At 50.9% G+C, this 16,440-nt stretch overlaps 2 protein-coding genes across 4 annotated transcripts in view; one reads left to right on the plus strand and one right to left on the minus strand.

Annotated features, from left to right (window-relative positions):
* The window catches only part of MYO1D (myosin ID), a 156,174-nt gene extending 146,829 nt beyond the window's left edge, over positions 1-9,345 (minus strand). For both annotated transcript variants that reach the window (XM_014884801.2, XM_088179641.1), the window contains exon 1: positions 9,119-9,345. In XM_014884801.2, the coding sequence (XP_014740287.2) occupies positions 9,119-9,213 (95 nt within the window). In that variant the 5' untranslated portion in view covers positions 9,214-9,345. The remainder of the gene's footprint in view (positions 1-9,118) is intronic.
* Positions 9,346-9,529: 184 nt separating this feature from the next.
* Positions 9,530-12,625, plus strand: LOC148221036 (uncharacterized). Of its 2 annotated transcripts, none has more exons than XM_088179621.1 (3): positions 9,530-11,600; positions 11,862-12,060; positions 12,341-12,625. In XM_088179621.1, exons 2-3 carry the CDS (start codon positions 11,920-11,922, stop codon positions 12,539-12,541), a joined length of 342 nt encoding a protein of 113 aa, XP_088035747.1. In that variant the 5' UTR covers positions 9,530-11,600; positions 11,862-11,919; the 3' UTR covers positions 12,542-12,625. The 2 variants fall into 2 exon arrangements, with proteins under 2 accessions (XP_088035747.1, XP_088035746.1); XM_088179620.1 differs by having other exon boundaries at positions 11,865-12,060.
* The last annotated feature ends 3,815 nt before the right edge of the window (positions 12,626-16,440 follow it).

The raw sequence follows: 16,440 nt of genomic DNA on the forward strand, positions 1-16,440 counted from the left end.
GGGCAGGCTCTGTCCAGACCCACAAGAAAAAGAACTGCAATGGGCTGAGATCCAGCATGGAGCCAGGAAAGACTTGAGCAGATGAACATGATAATCAGTGATTGCAGCACTCCAAACCTCCTGCCATGGCACACTTTGTGTGGGCTCCATAAATTATACATGGAAGGAGGAGGCAGTGTCTTTGCTGGAAGTTCTATGGTGTTTCTTGTGTGCCAAAAGGAGCAACTGAGGGAAAAGCAGAGGAATGCTGGTCAGAAAGTTCTCAGACAGACATGGCACAGATCAGTCCTGTGGGAGAAACTGATAAACACTGGGAGGAGATAAGCTGTGTTTGAGGTGGGACAGGAGGGAAGCAAGGAGATGGGTGAAGGAGATAGAACAAAGAGCAAAAGCAATCTTTGTACACAACTCTGAATGAGCTCTGTGGGAAAGGGGGTTTGTCAAGGCACATGAGAAGGAATGAGCACAAAAATCAGTGTGAGGGGACTCTGGGCAAGACTGGGGCCTGTGTATGGCTCAGGCTTGGGCCTGACACACCAAGGGGAATACAAACACCTCACTTGGGGTGCAAAGGCCAAGAAAGGACTGAGTCCAACAGTGCAGGTGGAACAAGGGAGCTGCTGTCCAGAGGAGCTCACTCAGCCCAGCCCCAGGGAATTCCAGCTGACAGACAGGGCAAGGCTGGGAACATCAGCCCAAGAGCAGAGACGACACTGGAGAGCTGAAGGGACATCAACAGTAAGGGGAAAAGCCTGGCAGAGGTTTCCAGCTGCACACAGAAGGTACTGAAAGGGGAGACAGGAATCACCCAGGATGTCCAGGAGGGCACTGCAGTTACAGAAATATGGGAAGTCAGTAGGAGAAAGGAAGGTCACGTGGGACAACACTTCTTGGAGGGACAGTGGAGTCAATGCCTGACATGCCAGAGTAAAGAAACATCCAAGGTTGAGAAATGACACAGGGCAGGTAAGTGGCTGCCCAGGGACATGGAACTGATTTAATGCCATATTTTCACCTAATGGTACATTTTTCTGGAAATAAAGCTCTGGATCAGACCAGCCCAACAGTCACACAGAAACTGTTCTCTGAAGTGTCACTGGGCAAGTGGCAGCCATAGGGCAGGTCACTGCCAACTTTTAAACCCAGAAGGGAAGGGCAGCAGCATCCCAGCAGCCAGGAAACGTGGGCTGCAAAATGCTTCAGCAGAACAGCACAGAAATGATGAACAAATATTCCAGCACTGTTCAAGGAGAAATGTTGTAGTCTGCACAGAAAAATGCCCAGAAACTGTTGGGGGCAGAATGGAAAATACCACCACCACTACCAAGAGTTAGGGCAAGAGCAGGCTAGTTATGCCCCAGTCAGTTCTGCTGCTGAGCCTGAAAAGCTGAGCACTGCAAGACCATCAGTGATGGTAGGGTTGGGTCACCTGGCTTATCATTAACAACTATTTTACTTAAAAGGTCTTTCCAAGAAATCCCCCTTCTCCTACCTCAGCTGGGCTCTGACAGGACAGTATCTGCTGTCCATCTAAACCATCACCCAAAGGAACTGCTCTGGGTGTTGCTGCCACGCACAGCTCAGAGACCAGAAACAGGAACAGTTTAATGGCTTAGATTTGAAGAAAAATGAAGTAATTTCAAAAAAAAAAGTTAAGTCTATCTAATGCCCCTCTTTCACTCCCAAAGACAGAACAGCCTCACAGCCAGGCTGTTCTTTCAGAACTTGAAAACACCACAACTGAACACTTTTACATCGGGTCTAATACAGGAACATCAGCATGTGACAGCAGCATCAGGAGCTGAGATCTCAACACATCTCACCAGAAAAGCCCTTAAAGAAACAAATCTTTACAAATTGTGGTTTTGCTTCAGAGAACTGGAAATGAGCATTTGCCACTGAGGGACACACAGCTCCCCTATTTCACACTTACAGGCAACACTACGTGCAGACATCTGCTTCCTTCTCCCTCCCCTCAGAATTCCTTCATTCCATAAAAAGGTGCAATCATGACCTAGGGATACAGAGAGAGATGATGTAACTCCAAATACCTTGTGAGATCTGCATCTTTAAAGGAATTTGAGTAAATATCATTAAGTTCAGGTGGTGTCAAAGCCTGCTCAGTCAGAAGAAATGCAAAGAGTCAAAGAAATGCAAGGGCTTGGTGAGTGTTAGATCAGTAAATCCCCCTAGAGAGGCAGATTTTTGAACAGAAGTCAATGCAAAGGACCCTTGACTAGAGGAGGCCACGGGACTCATTGGAATATTAGCAAATATTTACTGTAGGAGTTTAGCAGATCTTGGAGTCAGCCTTCAGCTGGTGAAGCTCAGCAGGTGATGACAAATCACCTCAGTTAAGCCGATGCACGTTACACAAGCCACATAGAATAGTCAAAAAGCAGAACAGGACTCCACTTGACAGCATCCCAAACAGATGCACTGCAATTCTGAGGAACTTCAGGACCCACAGCACCTCATCAGAGTCTACAAAATTATTGCAGAGTAAGGATGAAAGCCAAAAGGCCTCTGAGGAATTCCTAAATTCCCAGCTGATTTTTGTAGATGCTTTTTGTGTAAACAGCAGAGAAAAAAAAGACTTTAAAAAATGCAAGAACAAGCATTTCCTATTGAGCTAATTCTCCACAGTTCTGGTTACTTCACTGATTCTGTCAGGTTTTTGTTTCACACCTGATGCCATGTGCCATGAATGTCACTTCCCAGGCTGCTGCTCCTTACCCACAATGAAATGTTGTTACCTGTGCTCTGGCAAGGACCAGAGGCAGCTGGAGGCAGGACCAGCAGCCTGGGCACAGCATCAGCAGCCTCAGAGTTTAGAAGTACAAGGCACCCTGAAAGACTGATCTCATTCATAAATCTGACCTCGTATATTATTCAACACCCAGGTGCTAAAATTATGAAACACTCCACACAGCTGCTATAAAAAGACTCCAGTAAAACTTCCCTCTAAGGAGGCTTTCATCAGGCAGGGAGAGCAGATGTGCTAAGGAAGGTCCAGTGGAACCAGATAAACTCAGCACATATGGAGGCAAAACAAACTCCAGTCTGGACATCACCTCATTCAAAGCCTGGTTCATGGGAATTCCAGTCAGGAATCCCAGAGCACACCTGGGGCAGCTCCAGGTGTCCACGGCTGAAGAGTCCCTGTGGAGTCAGGAGACTGGCCTGGATTCTCCCTTTGCTGCTCTGGTTGGGATTTGGTTTGTAAGTGAGATGTCTTTAAGTGAGATGGATGGCCTTTTCCATCTCTCAAGATGAGGCTGGCCCCAGGCCAAGCTCGTAAAGTCAAATTTTGATGGGCTAAGGGGAATTTTCATTCCATTCATTCCGAACTGTGACACAAGATGGCTTCTGCAAGTTGAGCAACTCTGGGGAAGCCAAGAAGGGCTGATGAGACTCAACTGCTGCTGGCCTGAGCAGAGCAAGGAGTATCCTGCAGCACCTGGAGGCAGGTGCCCCTCTCCTGGGAGAAAGCAGCCTCTTCCCAGCAGCTCTTTAATTCAACACCACATGAACAATTCAAATATTCATGACTATTTAGAATGAGGAAATTAAAATGGCTTAAAGGCATGAAAAGCTTGTTTATGAAGCATAAATATTTCATTAGCAAAAGCACAAATGAAACCAAGCATTCACATAATATTTCCTCTGCTGGGATTAAATACAGTTTATCATTCATGGGAAGTCAAACTTCTCCCACCACAATTTCAACCCCAAATGTGAATGTTTAAGATGGCACTCAGAAGATAAGGAAGTCAGTGTGAAAACATCAGTGAAATACAGACAGCACCTTCACTCCAAAACTGCAACTGAGGCTCATCAAGGGAAGGGCAGAAATGGCGTGGTACCAAGCAAGAACTGATGGGACCCACATTAGGAACAAGAATTGTTCCTAATGGATCATAGGGACACCCATTTCCTGAAGATGGAGACAAATTAAAGCATTTATTCAACCCCAGAACCCCAGAAGTTGTGCTTGCTTTTCCAGACCTGAAAAAGGTAAGTAAAACAGTGCAGTCTGCAGATCTAGGGGACACTGAATGGCATAACAGGACTTTGGCCTTTCAGAACTTAAAGTTCTTTCCTGGAAGTGTCCTAGGCCAGAGGCTTGAAGCACCCTGCTCCAGTGGAAGGGACACAGGGGTGGAAAGGATGAACTTCAGAGTCCCTTCCAACCTAAACTATTCTGATTTTAGGATTCTAAAGAATGGCCTCAACTCGCTGCATCATTCAGAAAAACAACAAGGATTTTTTTGACAGAGGCACAAAAGGTACAAGCTCCACACAACCACCTCAAGAAAAGCCCTTGGAGATATCCCTCTGCAGCATTTAAAGCCCAATTCCCCATTCAGTTTGCTCCAACCTTTTTGTAGGACTCCAGCCCACACCTCAGCCCTGCCTGCACAGCAAACACTTCCCTCAGCACCAAATACTTTCAGCCCATTCTCAGAAGAACCAGATTTTCAGTATAGATTCTTGATGCCAAAACTATTGATAATCATAGCAAATATTGTCTAGGTTTCAAATGGGCCTGCGATAAACACAGATCTAGAACTGTTGACTTAATCTGAAAAAGCTGGGGTTTGAGAGCTAGTTGAGAGACATTAGGAAAACCACTTTTGTGTGTTTTTAAATGAACTCAGAACTGTGTTTCTATGAAATGCTGCTTTAGGAGGCCAGAAGTCACCACATGCACAGGGATTACCTGCACTACTAAGCCACAGTTCTTTGCACCACTCCAGGTTCAGGCTGGCTGGGATGACCAGAACTATGTGAGTAGCAAGTACAGCCTTCCACAGCTGGTTTCATGCTGGAAGTACTTAAAAGAAGAGGAAAAACAACCCCAAATTCATTTTACAATCATTACACATCACCAGGTGCTCTCACACATCCTTGAATTCTTTAATAACGGTGACACAGATCCATTGTGCTCCCAGGGGGATTTGCACAATGCTTATGAAAAATGAGCCACTCACTAGAAATCAGCAGAGGATGAGTCAGGTAGCACCTGCTCACGATGCAGATGCGGGAACACAAACACCATGAGCACACAGCTCACATCAGACCCCCCAAACACTGCTCTGATGCTGTCCTGTGCAATGGGCTGCTTTTCCCTGCATTTCCACGTGGTTTCCCACTCCAGTGGTTCAGGGGTGCTGGCTTTGCCCCCAGCTGGGCCCCCACAGGATCCAATTGCCTGGCACAGAGCGGGTGGGTCACATCTGACTGTCCTGGCACACACCTGAGACCCTGGGAGGAGTGGCTGCCCTGCAGTCACTCCCAAAGGCACTGCTGAGGCTGCACAACAGATCATTCAAGAACTCCCTCTGCATGCCACAGATCCCATTTTTAATGCTCTGAGGTTTGATCTCTTTGTCAAGACAAATGCAAGCTGTACAGAACAGTGAGTGGTCTTAGCAGTGTAATACAAAAAAATCACCTGATAAACCTGATTATTTCATACTTCTGAAAAATAAATTTCCTTACAAGACAGTAAATTAAAAATGGTAACATTTACTACTTGAAATTTTCACTGTGGCATGAAGAAAATGAGGTGGTGCAGTTTCCTGCTTCTCTTACTCAGTAGTTTAATCTGCACCACAATTTCTGCAAAATCTGAGCAGCTCTGGCCAGACCAACACTCCCTTTCCACAAGCACCATCTCACTCCACCTGCCATGGAATAGTCATGGTCATGTTAAGTCAAAAGCAGTAAAATAAAGAGTTTTCCCAAGTCCAGAGCATTCACCCATCACAGCAGGTAACACTTGACTACAGATAAATATCTGCCTGCCAGTGGCAGGACCTGAGAGTTGCTAGACACAAAAAGATTCCCTATTTTACAGAGTCCTTCGATTAATCTGATGTCCTGGGATTAGAATTGCCAATTATTCCTGCAGCAGTACAGAGATGAGTAGGCACTCACTGAAGGGATGGTAGGTGATTGCTGCCACACAAACCACTCAAATACAGTTGTTTTAATAATTCTGACTTATGAATGTTCCAGAAACAATTGCCTGTTACAGTTTTGGAGGTTACTATAAAGAAACAAAGCTACTGAGTCCATACAGACCATTCCCATAGTCCTGCTTTTCTTTTTTTTTTTTTTTTTTTTTAAATTATTCTGATGACTAAGAATCACAACCAGACACTGGGATGAAATGCACTCAGGACTAAGGAATTCAAGGACAGGATGACTTTTATTTACAATAAAGTGTAACACACAGTGACTGCTGAGAGTCCAAAGAAACATTCATTAAGTAGCTGTAAGACACAGCCATGAGAAGATACTGACACACTGATAACCCTGCTGAATCCCACTCAAACCTACAAATAACTAGGCATGAGCACTGGGGCTGGGAGATGAGGTAGTAAATTCACACTGCATCCACCCACCTACCCAGGCACTCTCGTCCAGCCCATGTCAACACCACTAAATTCAAAGACTACACTAATGAAAAGTGCAGCTTCACCATTCCCCTTTTTCCCACTAGAGACATCCTTGGGGAAATATCCTTGCATGCACCCAAACTGGTATGATTTCAATTCCACCCACATCTGGGCTCACTTGGGAACTAAATCCAGCACAGCCCGTCTTGGGTCAGGCAGTGACCCCGAACAAAAATAGCTCTGGCAGAAAGCTGGATTTATGGAACAGGGTGGAGCCCATTCAAGTGTAAACTGAACAAACCTGCCAGGGGCACTCAATGACGGAGGAGCAGCAGCTCCTTCCCTCTGCTCTGCACACGAGCAGCACAAAGGGGACTCTGCCATGGCCACAGTGACACAACCAACCCTTGAGCAGGGTCTCATACAATTTCCTGGTGTCAGCACCGAGAGCCAATTGCCCTCTCCAGAGCAGTAAAATGTGAGCAGCAGGTGTTGCCCGAGTGCTGTACAACACGAGCAGCCCAGGGCCAGCACCCAGCACAGCTCAGCAGCTTCACTGAAAGGCCACGCTCGGGAAATTCACATCAGCTTTCCCAAATGTCCCAGTGCAGACACTGGGACAGCGTCCCCAGGCCTAGAGGCAGGGGATGACAGCACCAGGGTTAGAAAAATTAACAGTATCAGTTAGCTTTTGACAAAAGCTTGTTCTGCCCACAGCACAGACACCAGATGACCTTGAAGCCCAGGCAGAGCTCACAGCCAGGTGAGAAGAACTCAAGTCTGAACTGTTGTCAGAGGAGAAGCCTGGGTTTGGGTAGGCACTGCAGTTAAACGGGGCCTCCAAAGTGTATCAGATACAGCAGGGATGTCCTGACAACACCCTCGGGCACCATCAGCAACAGTACAGAGAAAAAAATAAATAATAACAATACAATAAACGTAGTTCTACATTTATTGTAAGGATCCAGGACTGCTGGCTTGTTCCTCCCATGCCTTCATATAAAATTAGCCAAGTCTGTCCCTGCAAGGCATCTCTCAGTGGATTCCTAAAGGCAACCACATGCCACATTGATTTTTAAGCTATCAGTCCATTTCCAATACTTCATTACATTTCTAGGTCATATTAACCAAATAATAAAACGCCAAGAATAAACCGTGACACACAAGTTTCCTGCTAATTACAAAGATCCTACACGCAAGCCCTTCCTAATACAATTACAATGTCATGGAGTATACAAATGAGAAACAAATTTAAACTTTTAGAAGCACTGCAAAATTCATTTTAATCTGAAATAATGTTTAAAGCTCAACCATTTTCATTATGATTTTCTTATATTCCAACACAAATGCCCTCTCTGCCCCAAAAGAAATCCAAAATATAAAAGGAAAAAAAGCATAAAGTCTACTGGTTGTTCTTACACCCCACAGGATCTGAGCCCTCACCCTGCAGCATCTCAGGGCACAGGGACACCCTGTAGCTGTGTACCACAGAAATCAGCACTCAGTGCCTGAAGCAGACAGATGGCAAAATCTACAGATTTCATCCAGAGGAGGCAACACAATTGCCTGAAAAAGCTTAATATTCTCCTTCCTCAGTAGTTTGAAGGCTGCTGAGGGAGCTTAACCATCTATTGCTAGAGCCACTCTCAGGTGCATCCAACAACAGCAAGGGTCTGACAAGTGACTGATTCCAATACCCAGCAGAATACAAGTGGCAGGACAGGAACAGGCAGGAAAACCTGAGCAGAACGGGTGGGACACAGGCAACAAGTCACACTTTTATCCCAAAGCCTTCCCTTTAGCAATTATCAAATCCTTGCACAAGCAGGGGCATAAGAGTTTATCAGAAGGAGCTCCCATGAATGTTTTATAACGGAAAGTGAAAAGCAGCCGCAGACTTGGGGTCCCCTGGCTGTCCCCTGTCAGAGCTGCCCAGGATTGAATTGTGCTTGAGAGGGAACAGGCAGGAAAATGTGGATATTCCACCACATATACAAGGGAAATAAAACCATAAAGATCACGAAATGTTAACACAGCAAATCCACACCAGCGAGTGGCTGCAATGCCCCCACGGGATGGAGCAACCTTGGACTTGGTGACTTTTATTGCTCTTTTTTTTTTTTCTCCAAAGCAACTTTGCAGAATATCAGCTTAGGCAAGAAACCTGGCAGAGGGGAATGGCACAGGGTGCCCAGAGCAGCTGTGTCTGCCCCTGGATCCCTGGCAGTGCCCAAAACCAGGCTTGGAGAACCCTGGGCTAGTGAAGGCATTCCTGCCCATGGCAGGGGTGGCACTGGATGGGCTTTAAGGTCCCCTCCCAACCCACCCAGTGTTTCTGTGATATAGGGGAAGACCAACAACATACTGTTTAAAAGTAAAGTCTTTAAGGTCCCTTCACTTCTAAACCATTGCACGATCCATGAGGGAGGTGGGCACTGGGGCAGGTGACTCCGAAGATTATCCAGAAGGGACTGAGAGCCCCGCGGCCCCCAGGGGTTGGTGCACCCTGAGCACTCTCATCTTTACCCGGCTCTTCCATTTCATAGAAAAATCCACACTTTTGTGCGGGTTTGCCCAGTCAGGGAGCGGCAGCAGGCGGAGGAGGCTCCGGTTCCCTCACCCCCTCACACTCCATCCCAACCGGAGCGTGTGCGAGGGGAAGACCCGCCGAGCCCCGGGGCAGGGGGCCGCGCCTCCCGCCCCTCACTCACCGCAGCCGGAGGTTCGCCATGAACTCGGGCATGGTGACGGCGTCCATCAGCACGAAGTCGGCTTTGCCGAACTCCAAACTCTCCTGCTCCGCCATGACGGCCACTGGGACGGCCGGGACCGGGATGGAGGCCGGGCAAGGAGCGGGATCGAGACAGGACTAGGACTGGGACTGGGACAGAACCAGAACCGGGATCGGGATCGGGACCGCTCCCGCCGCTCCGGGCGCGGGGGGTGTGGGGTGTGGGGGTGTCACCTGCGGCGGGGCGGGGCCGGGCCCTGAGGCGGCCCCGAACAGCGCCCCCTGGCGGCCGCAGCGGGCACCGCGCCCCCGCGGCGGGGCGGGGCGGGAGCGCCCCCTGGCGGCGGAAGCCGCGCGCTGCAGGCGGGGATCGCGGCACGGCCCGGATGGGGATCCCCGGGAATGGGAGATGTGTGCCCTGGAGCAGGGGATCCACGGGAATGGGAGATGTGTGCCCTGGAGCAGGGGATCCCCGGGAATGGGAGATGTGTGCCCTGGAGCAGGGGATCCCCGGGAATGGGAGATGTGTGCCCTGGAGCAGGGAATCCCCGGGAATGCGGGATCGGGATCCTCGGGAATGGGAGATGTGTGCCCTGGAGCAGGGGATCCCCGGGAATGAGGGATGTGTGCCCTGGAGCAGGGGATCCCCGGGAATGGGAGATGTGTGCCCTGGAGCAGGGAATCCCCGGGAATGGGAGATGTGTGCCCTGGAGCAGGGGATCCACGGGAATGCGGGATCGGGATCCTCGGGAATGGGAGATGTGTGCCCTGGAGCAGGGGATCCCCGGGAATGAGGGATGTGTGCCCTGGAGCAGGGGATCCCCGGGAATGGGAGATGTGTGCCCTGGAGCAGGGGATCCCCGGGAATGGGAGATGTGTGCCCTGGAGCAGGGGATCCCCGGGAATGAGGGATGGGGATCCCCGGGAATGGGAGATGTGTGCCCTGGAGCAGGGGATCCCCGGGAATGAGGGATGGGGATCCCCGGGAATGGGAGATGTGTGCCCTGGAGCAGGGGCTGTGCTGTCTGGGGTGTATCCTGCGCCGAGCGGAGCAGGACACCCCAAATATAGGGTGCTTTTTACCCCCTGCCGGGACAGAGGGGAGAAAGCAGATCCTGCACCCAAGGGAAGTCCCACCCCATGACCCCACTCGGCAGGGTCAGTCCTGCTCCCACCCTCCCAGATTAATGCAGAATTGTCACGGCACAAGTTCCCAGTGAACGCTGGACAGAATAAACCACACAAGAAGCCCCCTGCAACACCCAGGCACCCCAGAACCAGAAGCAGCCTTGGGCCCCTTTCATTGCTCTGCACACGGGGACACCTCAATGTGGGGGGCTTCAGGGTGCTCCGGGGAGGATGTGACTGAGAGGGGAACAATTCCTCCCCGGGGTGTGTCCTGGATGCAGGAGTGTCCCCTCTCCAACACAGCTTAGAAAAGGGTCACATCCTACACCTGAGGGGACACCCCCTCAGCACAGCACAAGTTGCTAAGGAGCCACCATTCTGCACCTGAAGAGACCTCCAGAATGAGGGGGGGCTACAGTGTGCTGTCCCCCCAGAAGAATCTTCCTTCTTGGGGTGTATCTTGCACCCAGGGGAGCCCCCCATACCCCCCACACAAGGTGCTAAGGGGTCACATTGTTCATCTGGAGAGACTCCCCCTCCCCACCTCAGGGGCAGGCCCTGCATTGGGATGTGCCACAGGACCACATCCTGCACCCTATGGAATCTCCATCCCAGAGCAGGGCTGGATCCTACACTCAGGGAACACCTCCTTCTTTTCTCTCCGGGACAGATCTGGGACAGTGTCCTGCAGGCACACCCAGCCCCATCCCACATCCTGCAGGAAAAAATGCTGCACCCCAGGGACCCCCCACAACCCCCCTGAGGGGTGGGGGGCTGCACCGAGGGATCCCATCCTCAAGAATGAGGATGGGGCCACATCCAGAACACACTGAGCCCCTTGTGCTGTACCCTGATGACACAAACACCACAAAACAGGGCTCTGCACTGACACCCCCACCAGGACAGCAGGGAGAAGGTAAATCCTGCACCCAGGGTAAGCCCCCCAGACCCTGCTCACTCTGGTGCTTGGTGAAACCCTGGAGTCCCCTCAAATTAATGCAGAATAAACCATACAAAAAGTTCCCCCAGATCCAGCATCGTGGGCTAATTACGTTAATGATACTGATCAGAGAAGTGGGGCTGGGGGGAGACCCGGGAGCAAGGACAGCCTCACCTAAAGGAATTTTGGGTAAGAATGGCTGGTTTGAGTGTAGGAGACAGGGTACAGGTGTGAGGTGCCGTGGCCATCCCTGTCTCCATCTCCATCCCCAGCCCTGCAGCTGCGGGGACCCCTCCCCTCCCAGCTGAAGGCAATGATTCCCCCTGGTTATAGGCAGCAGATCCCGGCTCTTTCTCTGCTCCTGGGGAGGACGAGACTGGAGGTGCTCTGAGGGGTGAGCTTGGAAGGGGAAAAAGGAAAAAAATAAGTGCATGTATAATATATATATATTTATATATCTTAAGTGCCTTATTTGTGCTTTGCCATTTCTGGTGTGTTTAGCTTTGTAGAGGGGATGGTTTCTGGCTTTGTTTATGCATTGTGCTGAATGACTTTGGTGTTATTGTAAGTGTCTAATTTGCCTGATGTTAATTAGTGCCTAGGCAAGGACAGGGTGAGGGCAGCAGTGTTCAGCCCCTGCTTGGCTCTCTCTCAGCAGAGGTTTTGCAGCCACAGGAAGTGTGTGTGACCCCAGCACTGTGTGGGCAGCAGCAATGGAGCCAGGACCCCCTGCCCTCCCTGAGCCCCCCAACGCTGGAGAGGGATGTGCCTGGCAGAGCCTCCGCTGCCTCCGTCTCCACAGGCAGAAGAAGAAAGTGGCTTATTCTGCCCGCATCTGCAAGCTCCTGAACCGGGTGAGTGCTGCTGGCCTGGGGTACAGGCTCCTGCTCCTTCAGTTCTACTGCTCACCCACCTATCTTGTGCCAAGTGGTGCTGAGCAGGGCTGCCCAGGGCAGTGGTGTCACCGTCCCTGGAGGGGTTTAAAAGATGTGTGGGTGTGGTGGGTTAATGGTGGCTTTGGTAGTGCTGGGGGAACGTTTGCATTTGATTTTTATGGGTTTTTCCAAGCTGAACGGTTCCATGATGTGCTTCCTACAGTGGCTGTGCTGATGCTGTTGGTTGCTCTTCCCACAGACGGGTTCCACTGGGGATTCTGACCTGCTGGCTTCCCTGCTGGCCTGGCTGGCCAGTCCCCAGCTCCTCGGGGATGTGGCCCTGGAGGCCTCCCGGCTGTCCCGCTACTGCAGGAGGAGCCACCTTGGCCACCGTGAAGTCCTGCTGGCCACGAAACTGGTGCTGCTGCGTGAGCTCTACAAGCCTCCTCCAGGATCTTGAGCCATGACCTGAGGCAGGATGGCATAGTTTTTGTAATAATTTAGTATGATTTTGATAAATAAAGTATTTTTTGGCATTGTTTAATGGAGCCTCCTCCCTGGGCTGGCACTGAGAGCAGCAGGTGTTGGGCTGGGTACCTGTGTGCTCAGGAAGGGCTGCAGGGTGGGGGCAGTCACACACCTCAAGAAATGCTCACAGGGCAGCCCAGGCTGTGTCAGCCCGGGCTGCCCCGGTGGGGCTGTTGGGCAGCTGGGTGTATCTTTGCATTGTATTTGGCCAAGAAAAGCAGAAGGAGGAAAGGTGGATGTTATTCCAAGCCCTGGGGTAATACAAGCCTTGGAGGCAGTAGTGTTCCTGCTGTGCCAGGTGCTGGCACTGAATGGTCCATTTTATTTCCAAGCTCTCCATGGAGCTCCTGCACATACCAGTCCCAGGGATGTCTCCAGCTTCTCCAGCTCCAAATCCTGCCATGGGGATGGGCAGGGTACATGGCAGTGCCCAGCCACCTGCCTTCCCTGAGAGGGTTCTTGGTCCCAGTGAAGTGTCAACAGCTCGTGGCAGCACTGGGGCAGCCTCTAGCTGCTGGGCTTGCCCTCCCAGGAGTGTGGGCAGGAGGCTGGAAAAGGGATGGATCCTCCCACAGGGATTGGGTCTTGTAACAGTGGCATGAGCTGAAGGCTATGAAGGTGCCTTCACAGGGAGGTGGTGACAGTTCTGCCCCACCTATGGGCACCACTGAGCTTTGGGGGGATTTGCTGGACTCCGTGGTGGCAGATCTGAGACAGCCACACCCACACAGGTACTGTGGATGTCACTGGTGGGAAGCAGCTCCTGGTTGCAGCTGTTGGTAGCTCTGGCTGTGTCCCCAGGCTTTTCCTGTTTGCTTTCTCCACCCTTTTGGGTGTCCCCAAGACCTGTGCAGTGCTTGGAATGTCACCTACCAGTGCCCTCTGTTTTTGTCCCTGTTAAATATCAGGATAATAGATGCCCTCAAGGAGCAAGTCCTGCCCAAGGACTGAGGGTTGAGTTTTGACGTCCCTGCTGCCTGCACTGCCCTGTTCTCACACCTCCTGCTGAGGAACTTCAGCTCAGTCCCGTCCCTGTTCTGGCAGCCCTGACGCTTTAGGTTGATTAGGATTGGCTCAAATCTATGGATTTGGGGCCAAATCCTATAGAAGTCTTAGCCTTTGTAGAAATAAGAGCTACAGCTGAACCTGAGGACACACCCAGGCTCCTGCACAGTCCCTGCCAAGGCTCTTTTCACCTCCAGCATTCCTGGCTGGGGTCTGTTCAACCTGCCCCAAAAGCTCGAGGAGGGGAAGGGGAGGGTTCCATGCTCTCTGATACATCTGCTTGGGAGCTTCATCATCCTCTTGGTGTTTTCTCTTGTGTTACAGCAAGGAAAAACCAAAATAAGTGTTCATTCAGTGCTTCTTGTCCCTGCAGACAGCCTGGAGCCACTGCCCTCTTCCTTCTTTCCTCTTTATTTCCGTATTTGGAGCTCCAGCTACTGCTGGGAGGGTGACATGTGGAGCTGCTCTTATGCAGTGTGGCTGTCTGACCTAGCCCCTGCAGTAATTGTGTGTGGGATCACTGCCTGGAAGGGAAACTGAGCCTGGAGCCCTCACCAGCTCTTAGGGGATGCTGGGACAGATCAGCAGGGGAGGTTCCTGGCCAGGGCAGGAGATTTGGTGCTATCAATGGACCTTTTCCTACCCAAAATCTTGTACCTCAACTGGACTCTGGAGAGACAAAATATTGGCTGGCACAGGGTGCCCAGAGCAGCAGTGGCTGCTCCAGCCCTGGCAGTGTCCCAGGCCAGGCTGGACAGGGCTTGGAGCACCCTGGGACAGTGGAAGGTGTCCCTGCCTATGGCAGGGGTGGCACTGGATGAGTTTTAAAGGCTCTTCCAACCCAAAACATGCTGGGGTCCTGTGGTGTCTCAGGTGCATCTCTGTTTGATCTTACTTCACTCACCCAGTGGACCCCTCAGCTCTCTGGAATCAATTCTTCAGTATCTTTATTTGGTCTTTTTTTCCTGTTTATCTTGTTCTTCCTTCCCCACACAACCCCTGCTTCTCCCCTTTATTTTGTCCTGATAGTCCTACTGATTTTGGAATGGAGAGCTCTTGTGTAAGAAATATCCTGTTTCCAGGGCAGTGGGTGAGTCCCCACCCTAGGAAGGATTAGAAAGTCCCGTGGATGTGGCACTTGAGGACATGGGTCAATGGTCGCCTTGGCAGTGCCACAGGGAACGGTTGGACCTGGTGATCTCAGAGGGCTTTTGCAATCTAAATATTACTAAATAGGAATCTGAAGCACAAGTGGCTTCTCAAAAGATTTTCTAGAGTCCAGTTTGGGAGAAGAGGGAAATCTGCTGCCCCAAGATCAGTGGAGCACAAATTCCTTATGAATGGGCAGCCCCTGGCACACTCAGGGATGAGCAGGAGCCCTTGTGCCAGACCCCATAAAGGTCTGTATGTATTGTTTCTTTAGCACTTGCACTTTCTGTTCACAATTTCAACCTCCTCCTCCAACCTATGGGAAACACCTGGATAGAAATCCTGTGTTAAAATTCTGAAAGTGATGATTTATTCCCAGAGGGGAAGTGCCTGTTGAGGCTGCATACACCATGTGGATACCCTTCAAAAAACTGCTGTCATTTGTTACCCCAAAAGGCAGCTTTGGCAGAAGCAGGAGGATGAACCCACAAGCAGCTGGGTCTGAAACGGCTTTTCAGGACGATTTTTTTTGTTGTTCATTTCTTCTATTACCTTTTTAAACTCTGATGGTAATGGAAGACAGAAGCCCAGACAGGCTGAGGAAGTGGAAGGGTTAAACACAAACATATCATTCTGTGGATCCAGAATCAACCAACAATGACTTCTGTCCTTTGGGAGCTCTGGGGGAGGACCAGGGCTCTCACAGTTTGCTGTCCTCAAGGATGGACTCGTGCCATTCTTGTTGCCTGTGCTCAGGATGGTGTTGGCCTTTCCAAAATCCAGATCTGAACCCAAACCAGTTCTCTCATCTGCAGAACACAGGTGAGGAATTTACAGCTCTGCCTGGAGACTTTGTAGCACACAATCCTAAAAGCTTTTGGAAAACAACGAGTGGAGCTGCTTTGTGCAAAATGGAGGAAAAGCCCATTAAAAGCTGCTGCTTCTTGTCCCAGGTGGGAGGAGGGATGAGCAGGCGTCTTCTCTGTGAGGTGCTGCCAGTGATGAACTGAAAATGGGCTGAGGAGAATGGAATGTCCCTGTGCCCGGGTGTCCAAATCCTCCGAGGGTTTGCTGTTAGGTAATGGATTGAGTTTGATCCCAAAAAGCAGGGAGGCAGGGCTGGGGCTGGGCTTGCTCTGGGACCCAGAGCAGGTCAGAGTGGGAGCTGTGTGCTGGCCACGTGCCAGCTCCAGGTATGGCACAGAGCCATGGCATGGCCTAAAGGTCACTGGGGACAGCAAAGGGGACATGGCTGATGTCCAGGCACTGGAAATTGGAGTGTGGCTCAGCCAAGGCACCCCCTCCTCATTGCTCTGGTGCCCAAAGGAGGGGCTGTGGGGGCTCCAGCATCCCCCACCTCTGATTGCTGAAATCCCCCCAGAGCAGGTCCAGGTGCCCAGGGGGTGAGCATGGCCCTGCAGCTCTGCCCAGCACAGGGCAGCTCTGTGCCAGGGTGTGCCCGAGTTCAGGCACGACATCAGCCCCTAGAGCCACCCCGCTGGGTCTGCACACCTCAAAATCACAGCTCTGGATCACAACTGAGGCTTCACAGACATCTCTGGGATGTAGCTTCTGCCTGGGATAGAAGGATGGAAATGAGGACAAAACAGATAAAAATAGAGATTTCTCTGAAAAATTCTCTGAGGGCTGGAGCTCCTCTGCTCTGGAGACAGCCTG

Source organism: Sturnus vulgaris, chromosome 27 (genome assembly GCF_052056855.1).
Source record: "Sturnus vulgaris isolate bStuVul1 chromosome 27, bStuVul1.hap1, whole genome shotgun sequence".
NCBI classification, from domain to species: Eukaryota; Metazoa; Chordata; class Aves; order Passeriformes; family Sturnidae; genus Sturnus; species Sturnus vulgaris.

What these genes read in the sequence shown, in the direction of transcription:
- LOC148221036 (XM_088179621.1), top strand. Translation starts at nt 11,920, where the DNA reads ATGGAGCCAGGACCCCCTGCCCTCCCTGAGCCCCCCAACGCTGGAGAG. An exon ending in TCTGCAAGCTCCTGAACCGG is followed by an intron (nt 12,061 to 12,340) that starts GTGAGTGCTGCT and finishes CTCTTCCCACAG; the next exon opens with ACGGGTTCCACTGGGGATTC.